This window comes from Pelobates fuscus, chromosome 11 (genome assembly GCF_036172605.1).
Source record: "Pelobates fuscus isolate aPelFus1 chromosome 11, aPelFus1.pri, whole genome shotgun sequence".
Classification (NCBI taxonomy): Eukaryota; Metazoa; Chordata; class Amphibia; order Anura; family Pelobatidae; genus Pelobates; species Pelobates fuscus.
In genome coordinates this window covers 140338190-140351235 of record NC_086327.1, presented here as the reverse complement: position 1 = coordinate 140351235, position 13046 = coordinate 140338190, and the positions used below count along the sequence as shown (strand labels likewise).

The 13046-nt window shown below is 38.8% G+C and overlaps 1 protein-coding gene across 1 annotated transcript in view; it reads left to right on the top strand.

Moving 5' to 3' along the window:
• Positions 1-7362, top strand: part of LOC134577753 (F-box only protein 44-like) — a 32099-nt gene extending 24737 nt beyond the window's left edge. Inside the window, exon 6 of the mRNA XM_063436628.1 lies at positions 7129-7362. Within this exon, the coding sequence (XP_063292698.1) occupies positions 7129-7272 (144 nt within the window). The 3' untranslated portion in view covers positions 7273-7362. The remainder of the gene's footprint in view (positions 1-7128) is intronic.
• Positions 7363-13046: the final 5684 nt, after the last annotated feature.

Here is a 13046-nt window from a genome sequence, read left to right as displayed (position 1 = left end):
ATCTTTTCCACATGCTTCCATGTATCTTCTCCACTCTCCATAACTCTCTTTCTCTATCCTGTTCTCTTTAGGTATTCCCTTACATTAGAAAGGGAGTATTATTACTGTGGGGCTCTGTTATACACTCAGACACATTACTGGGAGTATTATTGTTGTGGAGCCCTGTTATACACTCAGACACATTACTGGGAGTATTATTGCTGTGGAGCTCTGTTATACACTCAGACACATTACTGGGAGTATTATTGCTGTGGGGCTCTGTTATACACTCAGACATTACTGGGAGTATTATTGTTGTGGAGCTCTGTTATACACTCAGACACATTACTGGGAGTATTATTGCTGTGGAGCTCTGTTATACACTCAGACATTACTGGGAGTATTATTGTTGTGGAGCTCTGTTATACACTCAGACACATTACTGGGAGTATTATTGCCATAGAGCTCTGTTATACACTCAGACACATTACTGGGAGTATTATTGCTGTGGAGCTCTGTTATACACTCAGACACATTACTGGGAGTATTATTGCTGTTGGGCTCTGTTATACACTCAGTCACATTACTGGGAGTATTATTGCTGGGGAGCTCTGTTATACACTCAGACACATTACTGGGAGTATTATTACTGTGGGGCTCTGTTATACACTCAGACATTACTGGGAGTATTATTACTGTGGGGCTCTGTTATACACTCAGACATTACTGGGAGTATTATTGCTGTGGAGCTCTGTTTGTCACATTACAGGGAGTATTCTCTAAAGCAAAATCTTGTTTTATATGTTTGTTACTTATCAACACTTGTCAGAGGATGTGGATGTAACTTAAAGGGACACTATAGTCACCAGAACAACTACAGGGAGTGCAGAATTATTAGGCAAGTTGTATTTTTGAGGATTAATTTTATTATTGAACAACAACCATGTTCTCAATGAACCCAAAAAACTCATTAATATCAAAGCTGAATATTTTTGGAAGTAGTTTTTAGTTTGTTTTTAGTTTTAGCTATTTTAGGGGGATATCTGTGTGTGCAGGTGACTATTACTGTGCATAATTATTAGGCAACTTAACAAAAAACAAATATATACCCATTTCAATTATTTATTTTTACCAGTGAAACCACAATAACATCTCAACATTCACAAATATACATTTCTGACATTCAAAAACAAAACAAAAACAAATCAGTGACCAATATAGCCACCTTTCTTTGCAAGGACACTCAAAAGCCTGCCATCCATGGATTCTGTCAGTGTTTTGACCTGTTCACCATCAACATTGCGTGCAGCAGCAACCACAGCCTCCCAGACACTGTTCAGAGAGGTGTACTGTTTTCCCTCCTTGTAAATCTCACATTTGATGATGGACCACAGGTTCTCAATGGGATTCAGATCAGGTGAACAAGGAGGCCATGTCATTATATTTTCTTCTTTTATACCCTTTCTTGCCAGCCAAGCTGTGGAGTACTTGGCAGAAAAAGATAAAGCGGAAACCACCTTCACAATAATAATAAAATACAACCTGATGAATATATCCAAAATTGGAATATTCTCTATGAATATATTATACAATCTGAAATAAAAAAAGTGTATATCATAGCGTAACACAGTAAGATAATAATAATAAAATGTGGAGTAAGTAATGCACTCACAAACAAAAGTGTAAATCAGGCCTCTCACCCCCCTGGGGTATATGTAGTATGGAACTTGATAGTAGATCCAGATGTTAGAATGTCTTCAAAGATATGTAAAGAAAGAGCCATACATAGTGAAAGTACGTAAAAAGTATCAAAAGAGAATTTATTGGTACACTTACAAACATGAAGTGGTTTTAGGCATGTCTCCACTCTTAGTGGAACTGGAAGGCAGAATAGTAGATACCAGATGCAGATCCAGTCAGAGTAGCAGAGTACAGGAACAATAAAGGACCATAAAACAATTAAAATCAAGAAACAGTCCGAAAAAGTTCAATATCCAACGCGTTTCGTCCGTGATAAGTGGAGGACTTCTTCAGGGATATAAATGGATTCGGGTATGAGGGAACTTTTATATCCGATTCAATCTTCCTTGATGCCGTTCACCGGCAGCGTGCGTTCCACACTGGAACGCAGAGTAGTACTTCCTGTGACGTCCATCCGTCTGAATTGCGCATGCGTAATCAGAAAAAGAGTTCTAAACATATTATAAGAATCAGTGCCTAAATGCGCATGCGTGGGGATCTAAATGATAAAGAAAAAAACATACACCTGGCGGAATGTCGCCAAAGAGGTTAATAAAGAGTTGAAATCAGCGAAAAGGTGGCGAATTGACGCCACAGAATGCAGTAGTAAAATCAATTAAACAATATATATTGAATATCACACAAAGATATGGTTAAGCAAAAAAAGGCAGACAGATGGGGCATGGGAATTCCAATGCTCCAAATGGATGCCATACTGTCAATCACCACACTAGTGTATAAATGTAGTAAAAAGCTCCTGAAATAACATGGTATAAAGTCTCAATATCTTATACAAATAACGATATATTTAAAGTCATAATATGGGTGTATGAGACAGAGAAAACCAGCCAATGTTAACAATAACCACATTACCATATTATATTCATGACCTACAAAGGTCAGAAATACGAATTAATAATAATATTTTAAAAAAATAATAATATTAAAAAACAAGAAACATAAAACCCAAGGCGAGAGAAAAAAGGGAATACCTATGATCCTACATGCATAATAGCTGGATCAAATTAAATTAAACCTGACAGGTCTATTTCCGCATTAAGACCATAATGCAATGTTTTAAGGGTATAAATCCAAAACGCTTCCTGGCGTATTAATGTCTGTAATTTATCTCCTCCTCTACATCCTAATGTAATGTGTTCTATACCAAACACTTGTAATTGTTCCCACTGAAAAAGAGGGCAAGTACTGCAATGTTTTGACACACTGTGATCTAATTTACTTTTTTTGATATTATTGAAATGTTCCAGAAGTCTAATATGGAGTTTCCTAGTGGTGCGGCCCACATATTGGGCTCCACATCCACATTGAAGTAAATAAATGACAAAGGTGGTTGAACATTGAATGTGTTTTTTAATTACATAAGTTTTTTTGGTTTGAGTACTTGTAAAGCTAGTTATTTTCCTTTTTTGATATTTACATGTGGAACAATGACCACATTTTTTTTGGTTTAGTGGCCAATATTTTCTGCAGAAGTGTGGCGTCGCCATGGGTACCAAATTTGCCCCCAGTTTTGCCAATATATACGTTTCCCATTGGGAGCAGCGTTGTATTCGGCTGGGTGCTCATTCTGGGGGCAGTTTGGTCCTATGGCGACGCTACATAGATGATGTGTTGTTGGTATGGGAAGGTTCTGCTGCAAGCCTAGAGACGTTTTTTGAATTGATCAATTCTAATAATTATAATCTCAAATTCACCCATAATATCAGCCCAACCTCACTGGACTTCTTGGATCTTTCTATCTATATAGAAAATGATCAACTTAAAACGAAAACATTTTTCAAACCAACAGACTGTAACACCGCAATAGATTTGTCCAGTGCCCATCATCTTCCCTGGCTTTCAAATATTCCTAGAAGCCAACTTATTCGTCTTAGGCGAAATTGTTCAGATGATTCTACTTTTTTACAACAAGCCCAGTTAATTAAGGCACGATATTTGGAGAAAGGTTATGACCAAGCTCGAATTGATTCGGATATACAGAACATATTGGACACAGACAGAACACAATTTCTGATAAATAGGAATAAAAACCAAAAGCGATCTGATAATGGTTCAGGATCTCAGAAGAACGATTTCCAATTCGCTTTTATAACTCAATATAACCCACATGCTAAAAAAATCCATAAAATCTTAAACAAGTATTGGTATATTCTGCAGAGAGACAGTGTACTTAAGGAGATTATCCCAAATAGACCCAAAATTATCTACAAACGAGCTTCTAACCTTAAAAATAAACTGGCCCCCAGCCTTCTTCCTATACAGTCTGTACCTACTTCCAGTAACTCTTTTCTTCAACCTTTAAAGGGCTTCTATTGTTGTGGTCATTGTTCCACATGTAAATATCAAAAAAGGAAAATAACTAGCTTTACAAGTACTCAAACCAAAAAAACTTATGTAATTAAAAAACACATTCAATGTTCAACCACCTTTGTCATTTATTTACTTCAATGTGGATGTGGAGCCCAATATGTGGGCCGCACCACTAGGAAACTCCATATTAGACTTCTGGAACATTTCAATAATATCAAAAAAAGTAAATTAGATCACAGTGTGTCAAAACATTGCAGTACTTGCCCTCTTTTTCAGTGGGAACAATTACAAGTGTTTGGTATAGAACACATTACATTAGGATGTAGAGGAGGAGATAAATTACAGACATTAATACGCCAGGAAGCGTTTTGGATTTATACCCTTAAAACATTGCATTATGGTCTTAATGCGGAAATAGACCTGTCAGGTTTAATTTAATTTGATCCAGCTATTATGCTTGTAGGATCATAGGTATTCCCTTTTTTCTCTCGCCTTGGGTTTTATGTTTCTTGTTTTTTAATATTATTATTTTTTTAAAATATTATTATTAATTCGTATTTCTGACCTTTGTAGGTCATGAATATAATATGGTAATGTGGTTATTGTTAACATTGGCTGGTTTTCTCTGTCTCATACACCCATATTATGACTTTAAACATATCGTTATTTGTATAAGATATTGAGACTTTATACCATGTTATTTCAGGAGCTTTTTACTACATTTATACACTAGTGTGGTGATTGACAGTATGGCATCCATTTGGAGCATTGGAATTCCCATGCCCCATCTGTCTGCCTTTTTTTGCTTAACCATATCTTTGTGTGATATTCAATATATATTGTTTAATTGATTTTACTACTGCATTCTGTGGCGTCAATTCGCCACCTTTTCGCTGATTTCAACTCTTTATTAACCTCTTTGGCGACATTCCGCCAGGTGTATGTTTTTTTCTTTATCATTTAGATCCCCACGCATGCGCATTTAGGCACTGATTCTTATAATATGTTTAGAACTCTTTTTCTGATTACGCATGCGCAATTCAGACGGATGGACGTCACAGGAAGTACTACTCTGCGTTCCAGTGTGGAACGCACGCTGCCGGTGAACGGCATCAAGGAAGATTGAATCGGATATAAAAGTTCCCTCATACCCGAATCCATTTATATCCCTGAAGAAGTCCTCCACTTATCACGGACGAAACGCGTTGGATATTGAACTTTTTCGGACTGTTTCTTGATTTTAATTGTTTTATGGTCCTTTATTGTTCCTGTACTCTGCTACTCTGACTGGATCTGCATCTGGTATCTACTATTCTGCCTTCCAGTTCCACTAAGAGTGGAGACATGCCTAAAACCACTTCATGTTTGTAAGTGTACCAATAAATTCTCTTTTGATACTTTTTACGTACTTTCACTATGTATGGCTCTTTCTTTACATATCTTTGAAGACATTCTAACATCTGGATCTACTATCAAGTTCCATACTACATATACCCCAGGGGGGTGAGAGGCCTGATTTACACTTTTGTTTGTGAGTGCATTACTTACTCCACATTTTATTATTATTATCTTACTGTGTTACGCTATGATATACACTTTTTTATTTCAGATTGTATAATATATTCATAGAGAATATTCCAATTTTGGATATATTCATCAGGTTGTATTTTATTATTATTGTGAAGGTGGTTTCCGCTTTATCTTTTTCTGTTTTCTACTATTGGTGTTTAGTGAGGTTCACCTGGAACCACTTTCAATTCAGCAGCTTTATTGCTTTTGGTTAGTGGGTATACTATTGTTTTGTCACTGTGGAGTACTTGGACCCGTGTGATGGAGCATTGTCCTGCATGAAAATCATGTTTTTCTTGAAGGATGCAGACTTCTTCCTGTACCACTGCTTGAAGAAGGTGTCTTCCAGAAACTGGCAGTAGGACTGGGAGTTGAGCTTGACTCCATCCTCAACCCGAAAAGGCCCCACAAGCTCATCTTTGATGATACCAGCCCAAACCAGTACTCCACCTCCACCTTGCTGGCGTCTGAGTCGGACTCGAGCTCTCTGCCCTTTACCAATCCAGCCACGGGCCCATCCATCTGGCCCATCAAGACTCACTCTCATTTCATCAGTCCATAAAACCTTAGAAAAATCAGTCTTGAGATATTTCTTGGCCCAGTCTTGACGTTTCAGCTTGTGTGTCTTGTTCAGTGGTGGTCGTCTTTCAGCCTTTCTTACCTTGGCCATGTCTCTGAGTATTGCACACCTTGTGCTTTTGGGCCCTCCAGTGATGTTGCAGCTCTGAAATATGGCCAAACTGGTGGCAAGTGGCATCTAGGCAGCTGCACGCTTGACTTTTCTCAGTTCATGGGCAGTTATTTTGCGCCTTGGTTTCTCCACACGCTTCTTGCGACCCTGTTGACTATTTTGAATGAAATGCTTGATTGTTCGAAGATCACGCTTCAGAAGCTTTGCAATTTTAAGAGTGCTGCATCCCTCTGCAAGATATCTCACTATTTTTTACTTTTCTGAGCCTGTCAAGTCCTTCTTTTGACCCATTTTGCCAAAGGAAATGAAGTTGCATGGTCTTAGATCATGCCCTCATGAACTAATCACCCCCCACAGCCACATCGTAGACAGGGCACATAGCCTTCTGCTTCAGTGTGTGTCATTACTGTTTGCTTTCTGTAGTCATTGTTCTTATGTACAGCGCTGCAGAATATGTTGGTGCTTTAAAAATAGGATAAGGATAAAAAGAGTAAAATATTATAGCGATTTGGTAGAAACCATGCCTTAAGGATAGCCAGTTCATTGTAACAAGAAAAAAAAAATAGGGGTTTACTTACTAAACTCGTGGGTACACAACAAGCAAACTGAGAATATTTGATCAAAACTTCAAAACAGTTGCAAACTAAACAATTTTGTCAGCTCAGCTATTTTGGATGTAAAATGTGTATTTCCCATGTTCCCTGCAATTTCTGGTTTAGTAAATAATCAAAGTTTTCTATATGAACCAAATGAAGCAATTTGATTTACGTGTTCTTTAAAATTTCTCCGCTGTGACTATTTCTATCTATTTATTCTAGATAACCCATACCTTTCACAACTATGGAGAAGGAGTGCGTTATATATTTTTCCAACATGGCGGTCAGGACGAAATGTTGTGGGGTGGCTGGTATGGAGTCAGGGTAACCAACAGCAGTGTCAGCCTTGAACTTCGTGATGAATAAAGATGGACACGTAAAACAAAACAAACCATTAAGGGATAATTGTTTCATGGCTACAATTTAAAAAAAATTATAATAATTTTATTTTATTAAAAATATGCCTCTTATTTTATATTGTTGAACAAATTTATGTGTACGAATAAAATAATATAGTTTGAGTTAAACATCTGTTTAATATAATTAAAAAAAAAAGGATTTAACAAACTACTTATTTCAAACTATGCAGCTTGCCAATTTTATTATATTGTTTTATTCTAGGAATATATAATTTTATAATTCCAGGAAATCTTTCTAAATGTATAAATAACAGATTTATGTATAAACGTATATGAAGGTTATGTCTGTTGTGTATCTGTTACATATTACTAATACAATTTAAAATAAAACAAATAACAAAGATATATAACAAACGTTACTTCATGTAAAATGTATAACAGACTACATTATTGTGTATTTCAATGACCGATCATATTGTTAGAAAATCTCCTAATCTAATGATTCACTTTCAGTATGTATTTGTGTTTGGTTTTATTTCAGCTGTCTGCATAGTTCTATATGTAGCATATTACTTGTTATTTTAGAATGTACAGAACTGTTTCTAATCTATTCTGTAATAATAAACACTTTTCGTTCGATGTATTCTTTGAGTTGCCTTTCAGCAGATTAACCATTACATGTCTGGGTAATGTTCTCTCCAAGAACATTTTCCTTTTTGTGAACTGTTCAGAATTGTTTCAAGTTGTAAATGGCCATAAGAACCGCACATCGGTGAGTCCTTGTTCTAGGTTTGTCAGGAAATGTCTGAATCCTGGACTGAAGATGTGCAGACTAGATTGGAAACCCTCTCCGTGGATTTCTCTGCCCTAATTTAGGTAATCAGTGCCTACATACATACCTACCCGTGTACTGTTTTATTAGGATTCCTCCAGCCCTGTGTCCCCAGTAACAGTCTTTCTTTGCAATAAATACCTTTCACATACCCCACATACATATCATTCTATTTTCTCCACCCACTCCCTTTAAATACATGCAGGTGGGACTAGGTGGTTTATTTTCTAACTTTGCCATGCATTGAAAATATTAGAAATAAACTTGTACGAGAGCTTACACTGATCTTATTGTGTCCTTGTGTCTTCCCACTAGAATAGGCTTCACAAAATCTCAAAAATGTTAACGGATGCACAGTGAGATCGAAGTTGTCCTATTCTCACTCCCGCTCTGGTGGACATTGGAATTGGCTCCAATTTCCAGCCACTCCTTGGGCTCCTTTTCACTTACATCTTTTAGATCAGGGATAGGCAACCTTCGGCACTCCAGATGTTGTGGACTACATCCCCCCCATAATGCTTTAACACCCATAATGCTGGCAAAGCATCATGGGAGGTGTAGTCCAAAACATCTGGAGTGCCGAAGGTTGCCTATACCTGCATTAGTATGTCTAACTTCCACGCAGGGCTATGATCTTTCGTTTTCTAGCACCCTGCGAGAAACATTATCTCCACCCCGAATAAGAGACTCGGCAAGCCCTACTTCTATTAGATTCTGGAAAGGAGAAATATTGCTTACCCAGCTACAGCTAGGATAGCTGAATTAGCTAAACAATGCTACAGCGGGACCTAGCAATAAAGGAAACACCCAAGCCAGCCTTACTGAATTACATGTCATGATTAAATCAATGGCTATATTCATTAGTGCTATTACTGATACACTGAAGACTTTGGAAACTGCCAGTTTAGCAGGTCCCTCCACAGATAACTCTCAGATCCTGCGCTTAACCCCTTAAGGACATATGACGTGTGACATGTCATTCCCTTTTATTCCAGAAGTTTGGTCCTTATGGGGTTAAGGTGTGCATCAAGGTAATGCTCCCTCATCCAACTTACTAGCTAACTCCCCATGCCACATAATACCTCCCGCTCATTTAGTACCACCAGCCCTTGGGAAGGACATCCTGTTAATTTGGCATCTCTGTTAATAGCATCCCAAGACTTGTTGGATAACAAATCATATACTTTTGGCGATTTATCAGTCACCCTCAAGGTTAAAAAAAAAGTTATCCATTCCTGAATTCGTTCTGGCTTTCGGCCTTTATGGCGATGTGATCCAGTGAAGGTGCTCGTGTACAAGCTCCTTACAATCTCAACTCCTGAAGATGGTGAACGATTACGAAGAAATTGGGGCCTACAAAGACCAACCACACTCCCCAGAGGCTCTCTTGAAGTCTTGAGACTCTCGTTCGGAAGAAGACATTAAGACTTACCACAAACTCTTGTCCACTTGTTCAGGCCTTACCAGCTTCTGCTAAATGCAAGTACCTTGAGCTCACACCCCATGCAGTTTTGTTTACCTTTATTGGTTCTTTACATGCCACTATAGGTTTAATTTCCCGATCTCCGCTGTAGAGCGATATCGCCCATATCATACTCCGCTATAGGTAGACCAGTCTCCCGGTTCTCACTGTGACATCTAGACGGCAGAGGCATAACTAGAAACCACATCAACGTCTGCTTGGGTCAGTATGTGTGTGTATCTGCTTGGGTCAGTGTGTGTGTCTGCTTAGATCAGTGTGTGTCTGGATCAGTGTGTGTTTGTATGTGCTTGGGTCAGTGAATGTCTGGATCAGTGTGTGTGTGTGTGTGTGTGTGTGCTTGGATCAGTGTGTGTTTGTATGTGCTTGGGTCAGTGAATGTCTGGATCAGTGTGTGTTTGTATGTGCTTGGGTCAGTGTGTGTCTGGATCAGTGTGTGTTTGTGTGTGCTTGGATCAGTGTGTGTTTGTGTGTGTCTGGATCAGTGTGTGTTTGTATGTGCTTGGGTCAGTGTGTGTGCCTGCTTGGGTAGTTAAACATAGCATTATAGCGGAGGCGCCTCTAGTGGCTGTCATTGTGACAGCTACTAGAGGCTTGTTTAAACCTTCAAAATAAGGCAATGTTTTATCTTGTGGGGTTAAACCTACAGGACCACTGTGGAGCGAATTGGCGGCACTGGCTGTGGTGAGCAGTACGTGTGCGTTTGAATGTAAGCATGTTTTTGTACAGAGTAGATGTGTGCATTTTGGGGTGTATTTGTATGTCCTGTTGTCGTTGGAATGCAGTGGCGTACTTTTGTGGCTATTATTATTTTATTATTTATATAGCGCCATCAATTTCCATAGCGCTGTACAATGGGTGGACTAACATACATGTAATTGTAACCAGACAACTGGACGTACAGGAACAGAGGGGTGGAGGGCCCTGCTCCATGAGCTATTAAATGCAGGTGTGCTTTTTTGTGTAGTGTTGGTGCTTGATTGAAGGGGTGCTTGTATGTTAATATTTGTGTTTGATTGCAGGAGTGTGTTTGGATGTAATGGCTTTTAAATGTTAATGTACACTTGTGTGTAGTATTGGTGTTAGAGTGAAGCAGTGTGTTTATATATAATTTTGCAGTGTGAATGCAGGGGTGTGTTTGCATGTAATGTTTGTGTTAGATTGTAGGAGTGTGTGTCATGATGTGTTGGTGTTTGATAGCTTGGATATATGCACAATCACACATACACTGCCAAATACATACTCTTACACAGATATACATACGCATTAACATACAGATACAGACATATAAACACTGACACATACTCAGAAAATTAACACATGCACACACTGACATATACACGCACCCTGATACACAGATAGATGCATACTGACACACGCACACTGGACACTGACATACACTTGCACTCTGACACACTGATGCATACTCTGATCTACATACTTACACAGATATACATACACATATATACATACTTACACATACAAATACAGACACAAAGATACACACCCTGACACACAGATATACACATCTTGACACACAGACAAACACACTGTGACACAGATACACTCAATCTGACATAAACACATAAATGTAGATTTTTATATTTGCAGCCACACTCCTGCTAACATTCCTCTCGTTTCCAGGAGGGTGGTTTGCTGGGAGTCCTGCTGCTGCTGGCTGAGGGGTCCGCTGGAGCAATTGTTCCAACCCCCCATGCTGCCTATTCCCCCCCACATGGCACGCTCAGTAAGAAGCTGGAAGGAAGCAACCTGCTGTCACTTCCTGCCAACCGGTAGATATCACAGGGGCCCGGTCGTGCTCTTAAAGGTCCGCAGTGCCTGGCCGGGCACCTGTTCAATAAAGGAACAATACCCATCGGTTGGCCCTAAGTCACCAGCTGCACCGGTAGTAGTTCCGTCACTGGATTTAACTCCTAAATGGCAGAGAACTGAGCAGTGAGACTGCAGGGACATGATCCATACACCAAAACTGCTTCATTAAGCTAAAGTAGTTTTGTCGACTATAGTGTCCCTTTAAGAATGAGTGGTCATATCAGTGTGTGGGTGTTTGTGAAAAAAAAAATCAATTTCAGTATTAATGTTCATTATATTTATGCAGCGCTACGGAATCTGATGGCGCTATATAAATAATATAATAATAATAATAATTACATGACATTATCGTGTTAAAGATAAAGTGGGACTTTTGCTTCTCTGATATATATTTATATATATATTTTTTAATCCAAATGGTTAGTTTTATTTTATTCCATTACAATGTGTTCAAGGCGTACGATGCAAATAATCTTGACTCCCATGATGCTATGCGTGCAGCACAATGGTACGAATGCATGGGCACTCTTTTGTATGGACAATGCCGTGTATATACCGGAGTGCACAGCTGGGAAAATGCCACCACCTGCACCAATAACTGGTACAGAGGTAAGTGTACTTCTGTTGTACACTTACCTTTCCTGTTCACTTTGCCCCAGTAAACATGTGAAAATAATTCAACGGCATGAAGGACTGAGAAACTGACATTATAAATTGTCTCCTGCACCAGTTTCTGTTGGTTTTCTAGTTTTACACACATTGAAGAAGAAGAAAAATATACTGTCTCTTTACAGAGACTTTGTGGATAACATGTCTGGGGAGGTGTGACTACGCTGTATAAACAAAGTGATTTAACTCCTAAATGGCAGAGAATTGAGCAGTGCGACTGCAGGGGAATGGTCTATACACTATAACCACTTCATTAAGCTAAAGTTTCTATGGTACTTAGAGTGTCCCTTTAAGGGTTATACAGTTTACAAACGGTTTAACCCCAAAGGTGCCCAGACGGTGCCGGTCAGCTCAGACCATTTCTCCTTGGCCCCTGACTTCAAGCCTCGGACTGGGCGTCCGTTGACATTCTCAGCCTATCACTTGTTTCCTGTTGAGAAAAATGTACGAGAAATGTTATTTGTCTCATGCAGTTTTATCAAACAGAAACGAGTATGACCACTAAACGATATACCCCCCCTTCTAACGTGCATAACTGAGAGCAAATATATTTATTTCAATAGCCAAAATCTTGGTAATTCCCCAGATTGAACCATTTGTCATGGTCATTTTTGTAGTTTCCATTTGCTAAATCCCCACAGGAAGATTCTCACAATACCATGCAGACAGGTGGGGTAACATTATAGTGCAAATGATTTATTATATTTATTATATTAACACTGTGCTGGCAGATTGAACCAGAACAAAGCTGAGAGCTGTGAGTTTGTTTAAACCAGAAACCACAGACTTTCAACAAATATAAGATTATAATATCCACCTTCCCCTTTCAATGACAGGCAGGAAGTGAGATTTAACAGAACCCCCTCCCCCTCTCTCTGAGTGTAAAACCATAGACAGTCAGATCATGTGTTCTATGTCTGAGTGTAAAACTAAAGACACAGCAGTCCTGGTGGGTCCGCCATTTTGT